Below are 21,538 nucleotides of genomic sequence, written 5' to 3'. Positions count from 1 at the left end.
CTCGCGGCTTCAAGCTTCCAAGATTCTAAAGTCTTAAAGTTTCAAGATATCTAAAACCCAATGGCTCGTAAGTCCCAAGATTGGAAAGCCTCAATGTCTTTAAACCCTAAGATGCAGTGTTTCAAAAATCCCGAAAGTATTAAAGTTGGAAGATTCAAATCGGAAAATGTCGGGGTTGTAAAACTTGGAAACGGCAAAGAGAGAATCAAAGTCTCCCCCCCTTTCCCCCCAGAAATGCAGCAATAGTTATCCCGAAAAAATAACGATCTTGTTTTAGATAATAACGAATCAACTGAAGAGCGAGGATGAGAACACGAAGATCACGAACGATTGGAAGTTCGCGGCGATGGTGATCGATAGGATGTGCCTAATCATTTTTACTCTGTTCACTATCATCGCTACCATCACCGTCCTGCTGTCAGCGCCGCATATTATCGTCACGTGATTCAGAAAAGCCAGTCTGCCGCCGGTGGTTCCGGGGCCGACGGGGATTGCGTGCCGAGCGCCGGCGTCGACGGACGCCGCTCGCGACGCTCTAACCGAGCGTCCGCCCTTAACCGGTTTCCACCGGGTCGGGTTTAAGGGTGTTCATCTTCGGGTTCGCACGCCGCTTCGTTTCGGAGACCTGCGCGTTAGGAAGAAAGCAATACGGGGAGTAACTTCGTTTCTTTATGATATACATAATGATACCAGTAATAATGAAAATAATAACACTATCGATAATGAGAATAACGATAATAGTACTAATAATAATTACGTAATAGTGACGGTAAAACTTTATCGTATAATTATCCCACAAGGACGCCTTAGCGAAACACGTTGACGCGCCGTTTATAAGCGGCGCGAGCGCACGCGTGAATACGAAGGACATGTTACACAGGGACACGCGGGAGTAAGAGGATACGCGAGGAACACGTACACTGGTTTGTTACACGCATCCCTGAGAGCAGTCGATGTGACGAACACTTTGTACAGTTGAGATGGGCACGTTTTATCGAACGAGTCAAATAATTAGTTGTAACAAGAGATCCAATTACGAATTTTCATAGAGATAAGTAACGCTCGAGTCGAGAATCAAGGGGAGATTCGACTCTGTCCTCCGCGACTACTGCTTGGGGATGTACCACACATACACGTACACACACGCACGTAACATCATGCGAGAGCGATAATATATATACGCATGGAACCGTGATTTGCCAATGAGTTAAAAATACTTTTCTGCGGCCCAAGGTTAGTACGATATAGAAATCTTCGAATGTACCCGAGGATCAGTATTGCTAGGTTTAAGAGACTCTTACGGCAGTCCAGACAAGTTTCGTAACGTTTCTACGAATCCGCGTAAAGACTCCAAATTGGAGAATCCCCGAAAGCGTAAATTTGGAAAAATGCAAATTTCAAACAATATAAAATTTAAATATAACCGAGAGATATGAATATATATAGTAGTGCGCTCATTAAGAAACAAAAACACTGATATAAAATCAAAGTTTTCAAGTGTGACTGAGATTCTCGAGAATACGTAAAACCGTAATATTCAAAGGAAATGTGGGAATTGCTACACGTCAGTTGATATCGGTCCTTGTCCGTGATAAGATAAAAGAAGAGAAGCGCTCGAGAATGCTGGCGACGGATCCTTTTTGTCCGTACGAAACGAAGTGACGAGAGGGGGGAAAGCAGAAAAAGAACGGCAAAGAGGGAGATAAAAAAAGGGCGAGGAAGGACAAGGGTTGGGCTAAAAGTATAACGCACAGGTTACACTCTCAGAATACACACGACGAACTGCCAAGGTGATTTAAATAATGCCAGAGAATTTTTCTTATCCGTATCATTAGTATGTAAAAATCGACGACGACTTAATAAACGGGGGATTTGTATTACGATTTAAGTGGCGGTGAGACATAAAACGCTCTCTCGAGTAGGTCGCGAGGGAGACCCGAAGGACACTACGGAAGGATGCAGAAATTGGACGCGGGAGAAGAGTGCGAGGGATGGTTGTGATTGTTCGATAACTTTCGCCGTGGCAAATTCAGTTTCGGACAAATGTACTTTCTTTCACGTCTGCAAGTTCGAGGCTGTCTTCTCATTAATCCGCATTCTCGTCGCGCATTTAGCCTTAAATGCAACTTTCTGATCCCTGCTTTGCATCGGGATCATGTAAATACGAGCTCCACATTAAACATGCATATTGCGATATTAAACGGCTCTATATATTTCGAGAATCGGACGGCTAACTTTTCGGGCTGACTGTCTGACTTGCATATAAATTGAGAAACCGCGCAAGCCGAAAATCTCGTATTTTTCTCAACAAGACCCTCAAGTTTTGAATTTCAAGCAAAACAGACATACTTTCTGCTGGATGTGTACCGAGAAAACGGATCGTTATCTCCTACACGGGCGTACGCGGACGTACGTTACATTTTGTACTATGTAATATACATATTCGCGTACGTTTTATTGTCTGACACGTCAATCTTTTCCCTACTCTATAACGACACCGTTACAGAAATCGTTATCGCGACAGCACTGCAACTTCTTTCCGACCTTTAAAAAGCGTCTCGGAGAGCAAAAGCTAAAAGAGCGTGGGCTTTTATCTCTCTTCGATTAGAAAAGATGTAACTTCAATGTCTCCCGTTCTTATTACCTTCGGAAACACCGCTGCGTATTTCCGCTGACACCGAATATCGGCAACTGTATTCAAACTGAACGACTATGCTATATGTATAAATTAACATTGCGATACTAATCGCTACGATCAACGAGTGGTTCGGTGATGACGAGAAATATTGTTTTTCATCCGCAAAAAGACGATACAGGGAACGTGTGACCTCGCTTTCGTGTCCATTCCAAAAATTAACACTTGTTACGTTCTCTGCTAATTCACGAAGCCGCTCGAGAGTGTGGTGGGAAAGCGCGGAAGCGACGGAGTCGATTAGTCACGCTAGGAGGAAGAAGAAGCAACGTGGGACGGCGACTGATAAAGAAAAGGAAGTTGTGCTCTTGCTCACGGACAGACTCGTAGGCGGACGTCGTCTCGACGAGACATCAGGGAGACGAACTCAAGTCGTATCGTACAGTTTTCGGCCATCGGCACTGGATACGCGACAACCAATCACGTTACCTTTTAAATACTATTAAAGATTATTAAAATAATGAATCGTTGTTGATCGTGTTGTATCGTGGACGGAATTACGCGTAGGAGTATAGTAAGAATACGATGTTTTTTTGATCTCTAGCGCGCGGAAACGACAAGGAGAAACAGATTAACTCGTATTAAACTCGTAAGGGATAGGGATTTTTAGACGAGAGATGCGATTAATCAGTATAAGTGTCAAATAGTTAAGAGGAAATCAAGGAAGTAATTCGCTAAGAAAAGGAATAAACGTGTAGTTCGAGACATCGACGTTTTAATGCCGATACGATTGCTCTTCGTGCGATATAAAAATTAATAGACGGCTCGATTAGCCTCTAATTGACTTGGCGAGATAATGACGTTACGCCTGGTCTTATGAACCAAATACATGCTGAACTGACCTAGTACTTTAGAACTAGAACAACTAATGCCACACATCACGCTTTGGAAGTAGGAAGAAGGAAAACTGAGGGAACATTTGTATACTCGCATAAGAGGAATGTATGTATATTTCATCGTTTGTAATATACATTTACTTTCCAACGGTTTAATTTTATTTTGAAAGAATCATTTCTGCTAGAGAAAGAGAGAGATCATATTTTTACATGTATTTATCATTGCTCAAAAGAACTTTACGTTCTCATGCTTTTTTCCCTATAAGAAAAATAGAATAAGCCTCTCAATATCGTTCAGATAAGGGAACGCTTATCTTCCTACTTCCAGGCTACAAAGTGCCGTTGATTGTATCGTTTTCAAACAAGTTAATGATGTAAAATAGCGGTTTCTTAATGCCTTTGCAATTCTCGTCATTTGTAAGACGTCTGATCCCAATAGCTTTCATTTTTAATGTACGTTTGCTGTAGTTCAAGTTGGTGGAAAGAAATTATTAACGTCGTTTTTTATTACGGTAAGACTATACCATCTGTTTTTTATATATATATAGAATAAGAGGAGAAATGCGATTAGATCTTACGTGTCTTTCTGTCCATATGCAGGCTTTCTTTCAAACTGACGAACGTTTTCAAAATTACAGCACACAGAGGCTATTACTTACTGATAAAATTGTTTTTAAATTTATTATCAGTGAAATAATTACCGGCGTGTTGTCACATTATTTCGAATTACTTTGAAATATTAAAGGAAAATTATTCCACTGCTAGGGCTTTTTTAAACGAAGCCTCTGCTTACTCGAATTTAACCGCGATTGTTATGCGCAGAACATAGTATGCGTATCAAATCGATTGTGAATAATTATATCGCAGGTATAAAATTAATCTAGAAGCAGCGATATATATGGATTACGAGTCCTAGAACATTACGGGTATCAAAAAATCGTGTTAGCGAAACAACGCGTGATCTTAATGTAATCGAGGTTTAACGATTAGATAGAAAAAAAATAATACGTACCACGGTACGCGCGATACTGTGCGACTATACTTGTTATAATTATACTTACAAATGTGCATTATCACATATCGCATATTGAAATTCACGTTGAAGAAAATTGCTCACTGTAATTCGTCGCTAACCGCTGATTTATTTTCCTATAAATTAATAAGCGTACGTACAACCACGAGCGATGACAGGAACGACCATTCTTTCCTTCACGTGGAAACAATTAGAATCTTACGACGGAAACTAACGATAACGAAATAACGCAAGTTTTTTGCATCGTAGAACAGTTTGTATCTAAGGAGAAAAATGGTTTCAGGATTATTTGGTTTGTATAAAAAATTACAATATGCAGATAAACAACGGTCATGAAAACTGAAGTTTGTAATCGAATAAAATTAATCTGATATGTCGGAACGCTTCAGATCCTTTTCTCGCCATGATGCGAAACTTGCCTGATTTTGCGATATACGTATGAAAACGCTTACGGAAATTAATATGTTTTAATACAAACTCCATCCTGCGACTTTCGCGACAAGAAATCGCAAGGAAAATTATTGCCGAAAGATCTGCAAACATCCAAATTTGCGTAAAAGTAAATTTTTAAATCAGGCGAAACGTGACATGCATTTCATATGAAAAGTTTCCACCTCCTTGAACTCGATATGGACTGTATTCCGAAGATAACGCAGCAAACGTACTTGAACGTGGTATGATCCGCCGCTTTCATAGTTGAAAATGATTATAATGAATCGCCATTAGCCTCGACAGATTTATCGAGTGAGAGAGTGAAATTAAAAAATACGCAGAGTTAAAAGTTTTGTTTGGTTTATTCTTGTTGCCAGTCAATTTTAATAGTAAAATATATGTAAAAGTCTTTAATTAACGTTAAGTTATACAGTTTTTATATAAAATGTTTTGTTTAAGTTGTCTTATATCTTTCCACATTACTGTCATTATTATAAAATATATAAAATTTATTTAAATTGGCAGAGATTAAAACATATAATTAAATGTCATAACGACTCATTTTTGTGTGCGAATTTAACATTCCTTTAAGTTACTGTTAAACACTTAACATTTCAATTTTTTCTCTAACTTTTAGTTTGGATTAATAATACAAATTTGCGCAAAAAATACGCGTAATCCAAGGATTTGTATAAGTTGAATTTAAAGGAACTGGCAAGTTTCTTTGACTTCTAATTGCTTTCCATTATATTAATTTGTCAAAATTAGACGAAAGCGGCGGCAGACAATGAAATTTCCGTACAAATTGAACATTTAAGCGAATGACCGAACAAGGGAAAAAGAGAGAAAGTGAGGAGGGGGAGTAAGATAAGCGGCATTAACGTGACTTGCGCCTTTAAAATCGATAACTCAGTTTAATACGCGCGAGGCTGTTATATAAACTATAATCTTGTAATAAAAGAGGAATAATAATAATAACATTAGTGATAACGATTAACGCTAACGATAAATGATAATATTATTATTACTATTAATAATAACAATAATAATAATATTAAACCGTATTAGCTACGAGACTCTTCGCCCGTGTACGAAATGTTGAAATCTCCTTTCTACGACGTTGATATACGATTAAGTCGACTTCCGATCGCGAATCGAATCGTTCCCAATTAAGGAGTAGTTGCGGTGGACAGAAAGAAGGAAGGAAGAAAATAAATATACGAGTTAACTAAACGAAGGTTGATAGGCTTATAGGATATCGTAGTAGCGCATATGTACAGGGTGAAGAAAAGAAAATTCGGCGCGGAGCGATGAGGGATCTTTCGAACGTCTTGTCCACCGATCGTCGAGCGAGGAACAACAGAAACAAGGAGGCGGTTTTAAAAGAGTATCGATTAGGACTCGATATCCAATTTGTCAGCAATAATCCAATGTCGGAATTCCTGACGACGGGCTTCGTCTCATCGAGCCGACGCGGCACTTCCGTCGTGACGTGGAAATTAACCCGTTATACCCAGACGTAAAGAAAAAAGAATTGCTCTTGAGTTGTCCAGAGATCCTTAAGTAAAGTGCTCCTGCGTACATCGGACATACGGGCTATAACGAGTTAAAGCCGTATGCGAGTTTCACTAGCACCTCTAGCCCGTTTCACTCGACTGTTAATTACTCGAGCGTTTTAAGAACTTTACCTAAGGACTTACCGATAGAGATAATTACGATTGCTCATCGATTATGCCTGTTTAAGTGTCAAGACAATCCCCCGATGACTCCAAGCGGCTGACGACGAAAACTGTACTTCTCGATATATGTAATACTACCTCTAATGCGAGAGTATCGATGGCACTCTGCCCGTCGAGTGTAATTTATCGTAAGGTCTATTATACTATAGCATGCCAAAGTCTTCCGCCATTAGTCGCCTAGTGTAGCTGACGAGTTTTCTCGGTTGCAAAAAGTTTTCGCGAGATCGTCGCTGTAAAGATCGTCGAGTGCTCGCGCGGAACCGATCCCGTTTGCACCAAAATCGCTCAAGGGGACGTAATCAAGGCTTTGACGAAAGTCGTCGCAACTGCTCGCGGCTGTTCAGCATCGGTAGCTCGCTGTGATGTAAGTAGTTGAAGCTCTAGCGACAAACTCTACACGTAGATCTAGTCACTGAAACTAGCCGCACGACGGAAAGCGAGAGGCGAAATGGGACGAGATCATCGAGATTTGTTCAAGTAATTTTCCTCCCGACGATTCGATCGCACAATTTTATCCTCGGGGCAAATGCAACGTAGTACATACCTGCATGCGTGCGTTTTTCATTGAAACACGTAATCGCGATCGAGTAATTGAAAATCTCCGACAAAATAGAAAAATGATGGAATGAAACTCGCGATCCTTAAAAATCCTTATGCGATCAACATGTATAATACTTACTCGATCCGACGGCGACAATCGGATCGACTACAGCAGCGCGTTTCCCGAACACGCGCGTAGCTTCACTTTGCGTTGACTTTAAGAGTGTGAATTTTTCATAATAAATTATTCACACGCACGCTTTCGATGAAGAGTGACTTGGAGAAGTGAAACGTGGGGCAAACACGATCATCATTCATCTCCGTTACAGTCAGGAGTGCAGGGACCGAAGCGCCGAAGTTACGAAGAAAATAGAGGCGACGCTTTTCACTTTTTAAACGGCACGTCTGACTCTTTGAATCGGTGGAGAAACGTTCGGAAGATCAACGATCCCCTTGCTCGTTCTTATTAGGCCGCTCTTTATACATACATGTATATAGCACGTATACATGTAATATATGTTATATAATACATACGCGACAGAGGTTTAATTATATCGACGACACGTAGCATGTAAATCGTTGCTCGCGCTCAGCCCCGTTGTTAAATTAAGCGAAACGAGATATCGTCCGCGTTGGATATTGCTGCTCGTTACATGAATCGCGTCGTTCTGCTTATCGATCGTTACATTAAGTTCTTACGACAAATTTCTACGCATAAAGACAAGTGACTTGACAGGGTGCGAAACGAAACGATTGTAAAATAATACTACTGTACACTGCTATAAAAATGTGACCGTATTGTCGAAAAATATCGTATACTAAACCCGCGCAAAATGGTACAAATACCGCGGCGTTGCAAGAGAGCTTTACACAGATCGGATAAAAACACAATGGTAGACTAATAGTCGGCGCAAAGGGCATTCCTCCGATATTCCTCCGATTGGAAAGCCCGTCGAAACCTCGGGTTAAATCGCTTTTGATGGAACAATCGTATGGAGATATAGAATGTTTTCGCTGTAAAACTACGCCATCGACGTTCGATGGCTCGTGGAGGCCATCGCGGCGGAATGGCAAGAGCAAAACGACGCTTTTCGCACGCGGCGACGCGGATTTCGAGTGTCACGTTATCGTCATCGAATCGTTTTGCCGGCGCGGACTCGGGGCAAGGTTTGCGTGTAAATTCCATTTGTGCCATTGTTTGTAAAGCAATGATCAATCATCCGGGTAGACCGGTCGATTAACGCGGGCAGGCGAAAGCGAGAATACCAGGTAGAAAAGGCGTAATTAAGATGCGCGCTCGTGCGCGTATCTCTTTTTACAACGGTGGCGAATTAATTAATTAGACTAACTGATTAGGTGAAGCGTAAGTTCAAGTGCCAAATTTTTAGCTAATCCTTAAAGCGTAAACGAGCGCGCTGTACGGAGCGAACGTGTACGCGATAGGGCTGCATAGGAATGTAATTAACGCGTGGAAGATCAACGGCGGCGCGGAAGTAACAAGTAGAATCGTTTACAAATTCATTCGTTACAAAAATCGAACAAATCTGCGAAATGGTTTCGTGTTGTAGATTTTAGAGAGAGGTCTTGCTGATTTTCTTTTGTTTCGCTGTTACATTGATTTATTAAACCGTGTCCTGAGAAACGTAACGAAGACATTCCTTATCACTCTTTGCCAATAAGTTCCTCGAACTAAAGAAACAAATATGATATAAAGAAAGCAAAGAGTTTATTATCGGATAATTATTATCTAATAGTATCAGTTTATAGAAAGAAATTCAAAACGCATAACGTTTGTGCGAGTGTGCACAAAAGTACGATTCTTTTTCCACTACGATTTTACGTTACTTTTAAATTGCCGTATGCTCTCAAATGTCGAATGTCACGTAATACGCGGATTTACCGTGCGAAATCGCGGACAAAAGAGGAAACAAAATCCTGAGTTCGAGTCAAGCGAGTATTACACATTTTGCGTCAGAATTCCATGGTGAACGAAATGGACGGGAGAAAAAAATACATACAAAAAGAACAGAGATAAGAAAAAACGCGTCACAGCCAACTGAATTTAAAAATGAATTTTTACAAAAGCACAAGTGCATACAGTTCTTTCCGGCAGGCAATACTCGTTTCCTTCCGTTTTGAATCCTCGCTCAGCTAACTCATCACGCGTGATTCCACAGAAAGCTGCGTTGTCCTATCAAAAAAAAAGAGAAAAAAAAAGAGAAAAAGGGAAACCGATTTTTAGAAAAGGAGACAAAGGAAACGAGAATTCGCGCTGGATGATTAGCGAAACAGCGAAGAAGAAATATAATTTTTAAATTACCGCAAAAAATAAATAATAATAAAGAAATAAATAAATAAAAGCGAAAAAACTATTAAGCATTGTACCACTAAACATAAACTATATATATTTAAACTATTGAATGCTAAAATCATATTCGTAATAATGAGTAAAAGAAAATGGTTAATAATCGATTAACTGAATATTAAAGCTAGCCTGTAATCAATAGCGACGTAGTTATACTCTGACAGTAATTATAGGGGTGATTCAAAGGTAGTCTATTAGCAGTTAGGGTCGAACTTTATCGAGATCACTTTCTCTCTAAACTAACAATGGAAAAAAAAAGATGAAGTTACAACTTAATTATCTCTCGATGCTAACCTATTGAATTTAAAGGACGTTAAAAGCCGCGCTGATGCGATTTCAGAAAACCGACTATGTAGAGCGCGATCTACTCTCTTCATTACCTACCTATATCTTTATTCCTTACGTACTTAAAAAAAGAAAGAAAGAAAGAAAGAAATCGCCTCGTATTGTCCACCGTTACACCAGTCATTAAGATATCGACAATTAAAGTGCGCGTTATCGATCGCCATCGAGAAATGCGAGGAGAGAAGGGCGAGAATTAAAAAAAAAAAACAATGTTACTGTTTCCATAGACCCTGGTGGGACGATGCAATTGAACTGAACTCACCCGATCTCACTTGACTTTTAATTATGCCTCCGATAACAGCCTGGTCTGATAGTAAATCCATACCGGAGGAGGTATAAGAGAGCGTGAATAAAAATTTGTTATATTTCTACGCTGGGCTCCTTTTCGAGGCAACGTTGATCGATATGAGAATCCCTGTTAACTGGTGAGCACTGTAATCGCCGCATTGTAATATTATTAACATTATTACGTTATTATGAAATTGTTGAAATAAATGAAATGAAAATAAACGTCTTCCACTTCCCCCTCTTTTCTTTCGGTCACACGCATGTCAGCAACGAATTTGTTTATCGGTGGTTTGAAAGCGGAACTTAATTTATGGATAATCCGGGACGTTACGGCTGCAAAGTGCAATCGTGATATCAGTCGAAACGATATAATAAACGTGGAGGTATAAAATTCCATGAGCTTTATTGATGCATTATTTCATTATAAAAAGGGCTACTTAACTTTTACGTTAAACTTCTCTTTTACCTACCAACATACAGTAATGCACGAATATATAATTACTATATTATTTATCATGCATAATAAAGTACAAACTTTTCGATTCAACAATTTTCGGTTTTCTTGTTTCATGCGCAAAGTAAACTATAGTACATATTCGCTGGTCGTCTTCCTTCCCGCAGTAGATAAAAGACACGTATGTACGGATAGAGCTGCGAAATCTCGTTTATTGTTCATGTTAGATCGCACTCAATCAATTACACGAAACCTATTGACACGAGAGGGATGGAACAAAACGGAATATGCCAGTGTTCTTGGTTTCTAAATTTTAATTATTGTATTTCTTTCCAGGAAGACACGACATTGCGCTATTAATAAATAACGGCATTATAACGATAAAATATTGTCGATAAATCTGGGTGTACAAAAACTCTTCTTCAGCTGACGAAATTGCAAGGTAAATTTGTTTCGAATACAAAACTTGTAAGTGAAATTAAAATTTACAAGCGAATGTTATTGGTCGACTTGCGAAAGACGGGGAAAAAGTCTGTACGTTAAATTTCGTTTAAAAATCAAATAAATCCGTATTCCATACATTCAAATTTGCTAAGACTAACGCAGGTGTTTATAAATAAGGATGTCTTTCTGGGATTCCGCGTCCTCCCACGCTGTCGTTATCAAGCGTCTTCAAGTAAGTCTAAAATTATTTTACTATTTGCTTCGATAAACGTAACGATATCGGCTTACATAACAACAGATTTAGATGCATTTGAAGAAACTATTGCAACAACTATAACATTAACATTAACTTCGTTAAACGGGAATAACTATTAATGCACGCAATGATGCCGCTTATTACATAAAAAAAAATTCTGCGAGGCAGATCAATTAACAATCGACGTAACAGAATAAATCCTCAAAATGGCGGAACGTGAAACTGAAGAGGTTTATAAATAGCATACATTTTTTATTATCAATACACCGAGAGATATTGCAAAAGAGTCGCGTAAAATTATAAAGAAATATAAGAGTTTACACTTTCAGTTATTTGACTGCTCGTAACAAAATCCTCGATATCCAACAGTCGACTGGCAACCTTCTCCCAGACAGAACGTTCTTTATTAGATAAAACTTGACCGTTTAACAGTCTCTCTGTACAATATATACGGTAAGCATGGCTATGATGTTCTATTAAAGCACGACGTTCTTATGACGAAGAATCGTGCTTCCTACAATGCGCATAATTATTGACGCAAAAGAGCGGCTCATACTCTCACTTCGCATATATAACTGAGCAGCTGTTTGTAGTCCATTTAATTGCTTGTCACTCCTTAAAACATAATATCTTACATAAATTATATCTGTACGCTCAAGTACACTGATAATAAAAGCCGTTTAACCGCCCGTGTTTGTAGAATAAGGCAGAGATATTTGATAATGTAACTAGGACAAAAATCAACAGCAAAAAGCACAATTATGCAAAAGACTCGTAATGTCTGCGTGTTTTAAATAATGTATTAAGCAATATTCAATACTGTTTATACATATGCAGATATCTTGTGTAAATACGCGATATGAGAGCATGAGCTATTTCTTAGGAAAGCCAACCAAGTCAAAGTACATTCACAAAGTAAATTTTTCTTTGCAGCCAGTAAAGACGTAATCAAATTTTCCTGCTGGATAGATTTGCGTGTATCTAGGAAATTATTGTTAAAAGTATCTTTGCTTTTGACTGGCCTTCCGAGTCTTCCGAAAATCATCGATTACATACGCATATCCCTTCGTAATTAACACTTTGCACTCGAAGCTCTTTCACTAAAAAGTGGACGAAATGCTTTAAGACCAATATAAAAATTAATCATACGTATTTTATGATGAATAAAAGAGATAAAGGACAGATAGATGTTGAGGCTACGACAATCAGCTTCCAGTGTTCGAAGGTCGCCTCTCAGTCGCCATTCGAGTTGCTGCATTAAATCAAGTGGCGAGTGAGAGTCGCCTGTCGAGTGCAAAGGGTTAATTTAATTCGCAACGTCCCGTGCTCGCGTGGAATTCGTTACTACGAGCCCGCTAGTATGTCTGACGAACACGATTAATATCGTCGTAGTTCTATCAATATTTATGATGAATGCCACGACAACGAGTATCAAACGCGAAATCGACTAAATTACGATGTGACGATGCGACTTGCACGATTATTATCAAAATTATTTCGAATTTATATCTAAAACGTTATCGCGATTGATTCCGCGTGGCCATCCGCGTGTGGATGCACGTCGTGAAGAACGTTTCGATCTTATCTTATGCGGAGATTTGTTACTTTGATATCGAGAATTTGATCGATTTGGTTGAAGCTGATCGCTAAAATTATGGTCGAGAGATTAAATACAGAACTGTTTTCTCTCGCACGTTTAACACTAACGTATATAGACGCCAAACACGCATATACGGCGTACAGTAATTGAAACGTAACAGAAGGAAACTATGTTAAATGCATTAGTAAATTATAATGAAATTATAGTCCTAGAAAAATATGCGATAATTTTATATAATTTTTAATGTTAAACGTGAATTCCTGTAAGTCTGAGTTACTTTACGATAAACAATGCTCTCGTTTTATATAGGTACTTTCCTAACTTACCAGACTATTGGATTATTTGTATTCTAATTAAGAGATATCGATAAGTTGACTAAACAGGTTTGTGCGTACCATCGTTATATTAATATATTACAGTAATTTTGCCAAAGTACTATTAACTAATTCCGTATTTTTTTTTCTAGATACGATATATAATGCTATACAAGCGGATTTCATCGTTTAACATTAAGTGTGTTACGTGGTAACTACACGTTTAAAGGAGCAATCACGGTATTTCCAACAATAATCACTATACAAAATGTCGTACAAAACGGTACGTTTGGAGACAAAATGTATGAGAAATAAATCTCTAGCAAAAATTTATCCAGTGCCATATAACTATTAAAATTCTCTTCGATACGATCTCATTTGTGAATAAACTCTCCAAACTTGAAGCAAATTTTCAATTTAAAAACTGTAATATTAAGGAGAAACATCTTTGCCTAACAAACATTATCTTAAAATTATACAGTTGGCAAATAACTTGTTATAATATAGTTTCTCTCTTAAAAAGTTTGGAAATACCTATTTCTTCGGTAAAATGAAGAATGAGAACTATTCGATAGTCGTTTCGTAAATCCTTCGTCTAAGCGCGTCGCAATGGAGCTACCGGAAGTTTATGGTATCGGGGAAGACAATAATCGCAGAGGCAGCCATGATTAACACTAGTGGAATTATTATCTACATAATGTATGCCACTTGGATCGCTCGAGTTTCGTCATTGGGGGAGCTTACAAATCGTATTTTACGATCTTACAATTACGCAAAATCGAAATACACGCATAATTGGCAGAAGAGATTGTATTGAGACTTTCGTCAAAATAAATTTGTACTTGGCGCGGGATCCCGTAAAAGTCTGCAGGTATAAAAAATAATGACGTGTCAAACAGCCACTCGATTTGTAAGCGTTTCACGCTTATAATTGAAGTGACGAAATTAATCGCATCGGTGTTCGTTTTCGAAGGAGACGAAATGAGAACGGTCGCGACGATGGCACGTTATTTGTGATTGCGCTTCGTTGGGGCGAGTCGGATTATTTTCCGCGATAAATTTCTATAATACGATCCTGGTCCACATACTCGAAAATATGAGGCGCGTCCATTAGGATCCCGACGGTACCCGCGGTCGTCACTATAAAGAATATATAAAGTTGCAGTCGATCGATCACCATTGCGACATATTTCCAATCCTCCCTTGTCTGGAAGAGAGATATCGGGAAAAGAGTATTTAGAAGCGAGCCGTTATGTATTATCTAAGGGTGTTCTATTTACGTGAGAAGATCGCGAGGCTCTCACCTGTATATACAAGTCCTCGTTCCTGAGATGCTCCGCAATGAACTCCACGGCCTCGGTGGCCTTGCTGGCTTCCGGACTGAGCAACACCGAGTCCGAACTCTCGGATCCTCTTCTATCGCCCATGCCCTCCCCTGCTCCAGCGCCGCTGGAACTGCTCGTGGTGTGGTGAACCTTACGATTAATCTTACAATTTGGATGATGCAGATCGGACAGCTCCATCACCTCCATCTTCGATTTCGCCAGAGAGGCTGGCAGATGCTTCGGCACCTCGGTCGGACTCCCCGAGTATGTGGAAGCTGGCAGTGTTACGTTTGGTATCTCCATCATCCATCTAAGTGAGACAATACTCGTTTATTCGAGTAACGGTTGGTGAAAATCGACTGAGGATTCTTGCAATACTTTAATTGTATAAACTTTGTTTCTAATTTATTGATAGCAGTTCTTGAAAAGAAATTCGTACCTCAACCGCGTCTTCTTTGGTCGTTTCATGAACAAGATCGCTGGCAGATATTTAAGGAAGATCTTGCGTATGAGCTGAGGCATTCTGTGAGTCCTCGGCCCGCGGAAGTTCCAGTTGATGATGATCACAGTCACGAGGATACTAACGGTGTTCATGATGAAAGTGAAGAGCAGATATTTGGCTATCAATGGCAGCACCAGCGAGGTTGGCGGCAAAATTTTGCTGACTAGCAAGAGGAACACGACCAGTGACAGAAGAATACTAATGCCCAAAGTGACTTTCTCACCGGCCTCCGCCGGAAGGTAGAAAACGAGCACGCAGAGGAAAGAGATCAGAACCGTCGGCAGTATCAAGTTCACCGTGTAGAAAAGAGTCTTCCTGCAAAAGCAATACGAGTCTTTTTAGCTCAGTGGAGTCATTATGTAATTACAGTCTTGCGTTATAATCTTAAAACGTTAATTACAGACAAAAGACTCATTGCAGAAGCTGTGATAAATACCACTGGTGAGATTGGCAGTAATATACACACCTGCGGATAATTATATAGAAAGTGATGTCCGTCTCCGTGGGAAAATCACCTTGGTAGACATTGAGATACGCCGGCACGCTGATAATGTCCCATGTGCCGCTTTTCCAATAATCAGACAGATCGACGAAGTTCTTGTCGTTGTAGAGCGCGAGAGAGACCTGGTCGCCGTTGAACGTCCACGAGCCGAACTTCATGATGCATGTTTGCTGATCGAAGGGAAAATATGTTACATCGATCGTGCACGAACTCTGATAAATCGCTGGCGGCACCCAGAGCACCTCGCCGTTCGGGTAGATCAGCACGTTGCTCTTGTAACGGACTTCGTAGTTGCCATCAGCGCTGCAAGTATAAATATAATTATAATATGTGTGTAGTTGTTGAAAACGTAAGTGCAAATATTTATGTGGTTAATTAAAAGAACAGGAAAATTTCAACAGTTAATCGCCAAGACGTAGTTGACCAAAAAATCGAGAAGTAAACGATTGTTTTGTATTCGCTCGCAGTTAATTAAAATAAATTTGAAGTAACTGCAATTTTCAAGTAATCCATTTTAAATATGAATGTTATACACATATAATACACGTCTCAATTGTAATAAAAGCATATTCTGTTGGCGTAAAAAGTGACGCGAGCGATTGAACGATTCATACGTTTTGATTAGTTAATTCTTCCGGTTCAATAAAGTACGTAAATGACTTTTCTGATATTCATACTTATTGAATAAGACTATGTCTGGTTTCCACACTTTGTCGGGTGGTAATCTGAGGACACCGATGCCGCCGTAATCCGCTTCGTCCCATTGCAACTGATAGTCCATCCATACAAATCTCAGCCATACGTTCGATTTCATAATCTGATTCTTTTCATTCTGAAAAATGCAAAGAATTTTACGTGATTGAGAAAATACCACGTCCACGTTCGATCATGTAATTTAAACGTGTATTTTCCACCGTCGTCTGGACTGGATTCGCGCGAAAATGAAACGGAGCGTGGAAATCTCACCACATTGATCAGTTGCACGAAGGCGAGGCCAAACCTCACGTGCACCTTCTCCGTCATATTTTGCACTGGTCGGATGAGCTTATTGTATCCTCTGAACAGATCTCGCACCAGTCTCTCCTCATCCTCGGAGCACAGACCTGAAAGTAAGGCGATTAACGCGATTAGCGGTCGAATGTCCCGGTCGGCGGAGCCCGGAATCGCGTGAGATAAATCGCGAAGATAAAAAAAAAACTCGCACGCCGCCTCGTCTCGTCGTCGAACACTCCACTTTTCTCTCGGATGTCAAAAAATATTGGTTACTCCTACATCCGAGCGTTGCACATCTACGGCGCGCGAGTTTTTTCTTTCCGGCTCCATTTCGTCACTCGGGAAACGAGTCTTACCGACGCACAGAATCGCCGAGATCAGGAATAGTCGCACGAGACGCAGGCAAAAATACATTTTGGGCGGGTTCGTTGTGGGGTTGGTTGTGGTCCCACCCGAACGCTCGAACGCGCCGCGAGCACAGCCGCCACCACTGCCGTACCTCCACCGCCACCACTACGGATCAATATAGAAGCGCAGACGCTGGCGAATAATTGCATTTCCTTCCTTGCAACCCGACACACCGAACCCACCCTTGCCGAGCGGTTGCGAACCTCGTCATCTTACTACACTCTCACAATCCCCGAAGATCCATCGTCGAAGACGCCGCCGAAATTGCTGTGCGATCACTCAGCGGAAAGGGATTCCGCTAAGAGACGCGGAGAAATACCGCCGGGCGTAGCGAGATTTTCAACGCGTCAGAGTAGACTGAGCTACCCTCCAAGGGGTTGGCAGCTAGGGGTGGTTCGCCCTCCTCGCGACGGATGCGCTGCTTTACCGAGGGATTCTGGACAAGTCGCGGAGAATAGAGTTGCCTAGAGGGGTGTTGATAAATCCAACGTTTACCTTGCTGACAAAGTTTTCATAGAAAACGCGAATCCCTCATTTTCAGAAAAGTGATCTCAATGAAAACTTTTACCGGGGGAGAGAAAAAACCTAGGTTTCCAAATAATTTATTTGAAAAACAAAAAGTGGAAACTAAATGTCAATTAAACTCGTCTTTAATATATTTTATAATTGCCATCGCGTTAATAACGTGCGCTAATATGCATTTTAATATTGTTCTTATTAATTGCCAAATTTGTGCTAACGAAAATGCACGACTGATGCATCACTAATCTTACTCGTGAATAATTAATACATTAATACGTTAAACAATAATAAGCCTCTAATTAATTATAACATTAATACATTAATTAATGCGATAATTTATGTATTTTCTATATTATGGTAAGGATCTAATTTTACCTCGTAACAATCGTTGCACACGAGAATTTTGCGAAATCTCTTTTCGGATAATTGTCGAAATTTTCCCTGTGTTCTGCGTGTCGCGTATAAACCATCGGCTGCGTACTTTGGAACTTGTACAGGAGATGCTGCAGCCGTAATTATGGATTATCTCGTTTCATAACTTTTCGGTAACATATAGGCCGCGTTGCAGCAAAACAGCATATTACGCGCAAGTTTGAAATTATTTAGAAAATACGCATCCATTCGACAAAGTTGCCTTATCCCTCGTTATTACGTGCCAACGTGACTGCTCAACGTGATATCCGTCACATAATGAACGCGTTTAATTATTTGTTATAGTAAATTATAATATTATCAGTGTCTTCCGTAAGAAATTTGCAGGTCCTGAGTCACGGCTTTCGCGCGCGGAGTTTTCCAAATTGAATTTTAAATTTGTCGTCATTTACATTTCTATTAGCTCGTTACCCATGCATTACCTTTTCATGGAACGTGATAATCGGATGGCACCCGACGCAGAGGCCACAGTAGTGTCGTGATTTTAATAGCGATTAAAGAGATTTTGGGTAAACGTTTTTAAAATAATCTACCGATGCTTACTTACCGATGTTTCGTCGAGTTTACACAAAACTTTTATACGATCTATCTTTTTAAATTATTTCAAAAATGTATTTTTGTAATTAGAGGAAAGTCCCCTATTATGAGATAGGATCCTAATATGGGATAGCGGGGTCTCTGTTAAATTAATAGGCATCGTCAGTTGATTCCACCGTGAATTTATTGGAGCGAAATCTGTTTAGTGGAAAATTCATCGTTAGATTATATAATCGTAGCGAAAAAAGAATTGGGTGTTGAAAATCTGCTATCTCATATTAAAAAGCTATCTCGTAATAGAAGGACTTTCCTCCACTTGCGATATTTTTGCCTAGTTTGATTATTTATTTTGAGCAACGAACATTTTGCAAGCTACAATTAATCTTGGCGCGACAGTTTCCCCACGTGATAATTGCCCCTGTCCAATATTGGGTAAATATCTTTGCAAGTTACGCCAATACTAACAAACAATCGCCAGCTAAGTTTGACCATACGATTGTAACAATATGCTGTGGTAAACGTTGTTATTGGCACAACATTGGCAAGAAACACGAAACAAGGTTGATACGACATTGCCGTATTATTGAACCAAGCACTTCAAAGGCTGGTACTTTAAAGACATTGCTATTGCTGGTGTAATTAGTATTGTCCGACATTGGCTTGGATCAATGTTAAAGAAAGATACACTGCTTTTCTCACGTTTTTCTAAGGATATAAAATTACTCGCGTGTAGTTTCTTTGTGGTATACGTTAAAACATTATTGGTATTAATTATTTCTGGCACTATTCTGCGTTAATAGTTTGGATACACTGAAATGAACGTCTACAGACAAGATTTCCAGATTCTATTACACTTCGATTTAATAAAGTAGAACTGATATGGAGGGCCGCACGGCATAATACTTTCTCCTAAGAAGAAAACCGCACGCGGTATTATAAATTATATCACATACTTTTCACAATTCTTAGTTTTTTATTCTTAAAGTAAAATTTAAGTTTACCTCAAAGAAAAGTTTAAAGTGTCCAAATTTATTTTTCGTATTTCTTATTTTTCTCTTTCTAAAAAAAGAGATGTTACCAGCGCGAATGTCGTTAATATCGGACAGTTGAAGTATCTTTTCTGCGATGCCGATTAATTTTCTCGAAGCGCGGTGTGCTTCACTTCTCTTTTAGATTCATAGTAAATAAAGATTTACAATTTTTAGAAATATTTGTGTACACCAACTATTGAGATAAAATCTCTAATCTTAGTAATTAGAATTTACCTAACAACGATTTTTGTTTCGAAACATTTTCTCGATTGAACAGAATTAATCGTTAATTTAATCAATGCCAATAAGTCCGCAGAATGATAGGTACGCAAAACGTAGTAACAGTCACGGAACAAAGTAATGTAAAATATTAAGTACACAATTTTCAATTTCGTAGGCGGGACAACGAACTTACAACGGTTCTTTGTTGTTTTTCTCTCGGCGCGGTGACGTACGATGTTTTTGCGTGCCAGCGTGTACCTGAAGGTCGCCGCGGTATCACTCGCTCGCCGAACGTCGAGCCGGCAGGCAGCAGCGAGAGTCGGTCCGTGCGTCGTATTACTTTTGCGTTATCGGTTTCCGAAACTCGATCGCGCTGAATGCAGGGATAAAACTCTATTGATTTGCACACCTTTATTAGTAACAAGTAACGCTCTTCGATTAATTATTCAATTTTTACAACTTGTAATGAAAAACGAATTGCATGTTGAGGCGACGGCTCTTTATCAACGTATACATAGACATTTCACGAGACTAACTCATCTAAAACTTTGTATTTTGTCGGTACTTTGTCGCGGTTACATCGCGTTTACTCACCGCGCTTTTATTAATTATCTATCGATTTCGTGTAATCTGTTCCATTTTCGGGAAAAGAGAGAAATTTGTACTACTTCGGCGTTCGCGCTGTAATTCGCTCTGTCGTTCTTCGCAATTCAAACGGGCAGAAAGTAAAGAAAGTTGCTTATCGCACAGTGTTACATTATGTAAATGTAATCGAAAATTATCTCGATTAACTGTTGCAATTAATAACTATTTATCGCTGGAAACTTTGCTCACATAATTTATTTCGAGGATTACGAGTAGATTGAATGGCAAAGATTGTAAAATATCGTTTCGTTGCGGACTAATAACTACTTCTTTACCGCAGATTATGCTTCCGATGCTCGCGTTGCGTTTTATATCGTCAATTCAAAAGTGATTTATCCATTATCCTATTCTTCCGAATCAAATATGCAAGTTGTTAGATTGAGTAATTTGTATGACAGAAAGTCACGCGATATTTGTTAATAATACTTTGTGCATTTCGCGATATTTCACGTCGCGTACGCCGTACGGGAGTGTCGAAATTTCGCGATCGATCATTTTCGCGAGTGAGTGTTGTGTAAGTGCAACAAGGAAATCTGAGAGAGGAGGCATCGGGCAATGGCGGAAAAATCGTGAGGTTAGTGTCTTACATTTTGATGTTATTCGCTACTTGTGCAAAATAAAGCATCTGTTCTACGTTTTTATTTTATTTATTCAAATGGTTCGAACGAGAATTCGAATAAGTGTTAAAGACAAAACCATACGTACAAAATTTTGTGAGTTTATATTCAAAAGGGAGATTTTTTTCAGTATTCTATATAATGATTTTAATAAATACCTATTTCTAAAAATATAAAATACAAAGTATATTTAATACAATAATTTCGATTTTACATAACTACTCTATAATAATCATATACATATTTGTATTTTTGCAGTACAATACATATGTTAACGATGTACATACAACTCTGCTGTTGCGAATCATATCAGTGAGTAATAAATTACTTTTTATTTTAAATTGACGTTGCACATATAATTACTTGTTTGCATGTATACAAATTCTTAACACTATACAATGCTCAATTACAAATTGCGCGCGCAAAGCGCGCGTTTTGTCATTTCTAAGTCTAAAGTAAAATTA

At 39.2% G+C, this 21,538-nt stretch overlaps 2 protein-coding genes across 2 annotated transcripts in view; one reads left to right on the top strand and one right to left on the bottom strand.

The window, feature by feature from the left end:
• The window catches only part of LOC105569020 (neuronal acetylcholine receptor subunit alpha-7-like), a 218,285-nt gene extending 207,793 nt beyond the window's left edge, over positions 1 to 10,492 (top strand). The window contains exon 12 of the mRNA XM_012025139.1: positions 278 to 10,492. Coding sequence (XP_011880529.1) covers positions 278 to 445 — 168 coding nt within the window. The 3' untranslated portion in view covers positions 446 to 10,492. The remainder of the gene's footprint in view (positions 1 to 277) is intronic.
• A 164-nt stretch (positions 10,493 to 10,656) lies between these two features.
• LOC105569017 (acetylcholine receptor subunit beta-like 1) lies at positions 10,657 to 17,421 on the bottom strand. Its single transcript, XM_012025136.1, has 7 exons — positions 17,017 to 17,421; positions 16,634 to 16,770; positions 16,345 to 16,499; positions 15,632 to 15,970; positions 15,103 to 15,480; positions 14,643 to 14,973; positions 10,657 to 14,545 (listed from the first exon to the last, which is right to left on the bottom strand). Exons 1-7 carry the CDS (start codon positions 17,072 to 17,074, stop codon positions 14,381 to 14,383), a joined length of 1,563 nt encoding a protein of 520 aa, XP_011880526.1. The 5' UTR covers positions 17,075 to 17,421; the 3' UTR covers positions 10,657 to 14,380.
• Between the last annotated feature and the right edge of the window lie 4,117 nt (positions 17,422 to 21,538).

The sequence above is a fragment of the Vollenhovia emeryi genome, unplaced genomic scaffold (genome assembly GCF_000949405.1).
Source record: "Vollenhovia emeryi isolate VEMERY1.0 unplaced genomic scaffold, V.emery_V1.0 DF939126.1, whole genome shotgun sequence".
In the NCBI taxonomy this organism is placed as follows: Eukaryota; Metazoa; Arthropoda; class Insecta; order Hymenoptera; family Formicidae; genus Vollenhovia; species Vollenhovia emeryi.
Note: the sequence above shows the minus strand (reverse complement) of the source record. Positions and strands in the feature narration are given on the sequence as shown.

Bases quoted from the DNA above. Each gene is read 5' to 3' on its own strand.
- LOC105569017 (XM_012025136.1), bottom strand. From the start codon at position 17,074: ATGTATTTTTGCCTGCGTCTCGTGCGACTATTCCTGATCTCGGCGATT. The intron at 16,500-16,633 runs GTGAGATTTCCA...TGCATTTTTCAG, and splicing joins TCGTGCAACTGATCAATGTG to AATGAAAAGAATCAGATTAT. The intron at 15,971-16,344 runs GTATGAATATCA...TTATACTTGCAG, and splicing joins GACATAGTCTTATTCAATAA to CGCTGATGGCAACTACGAAG.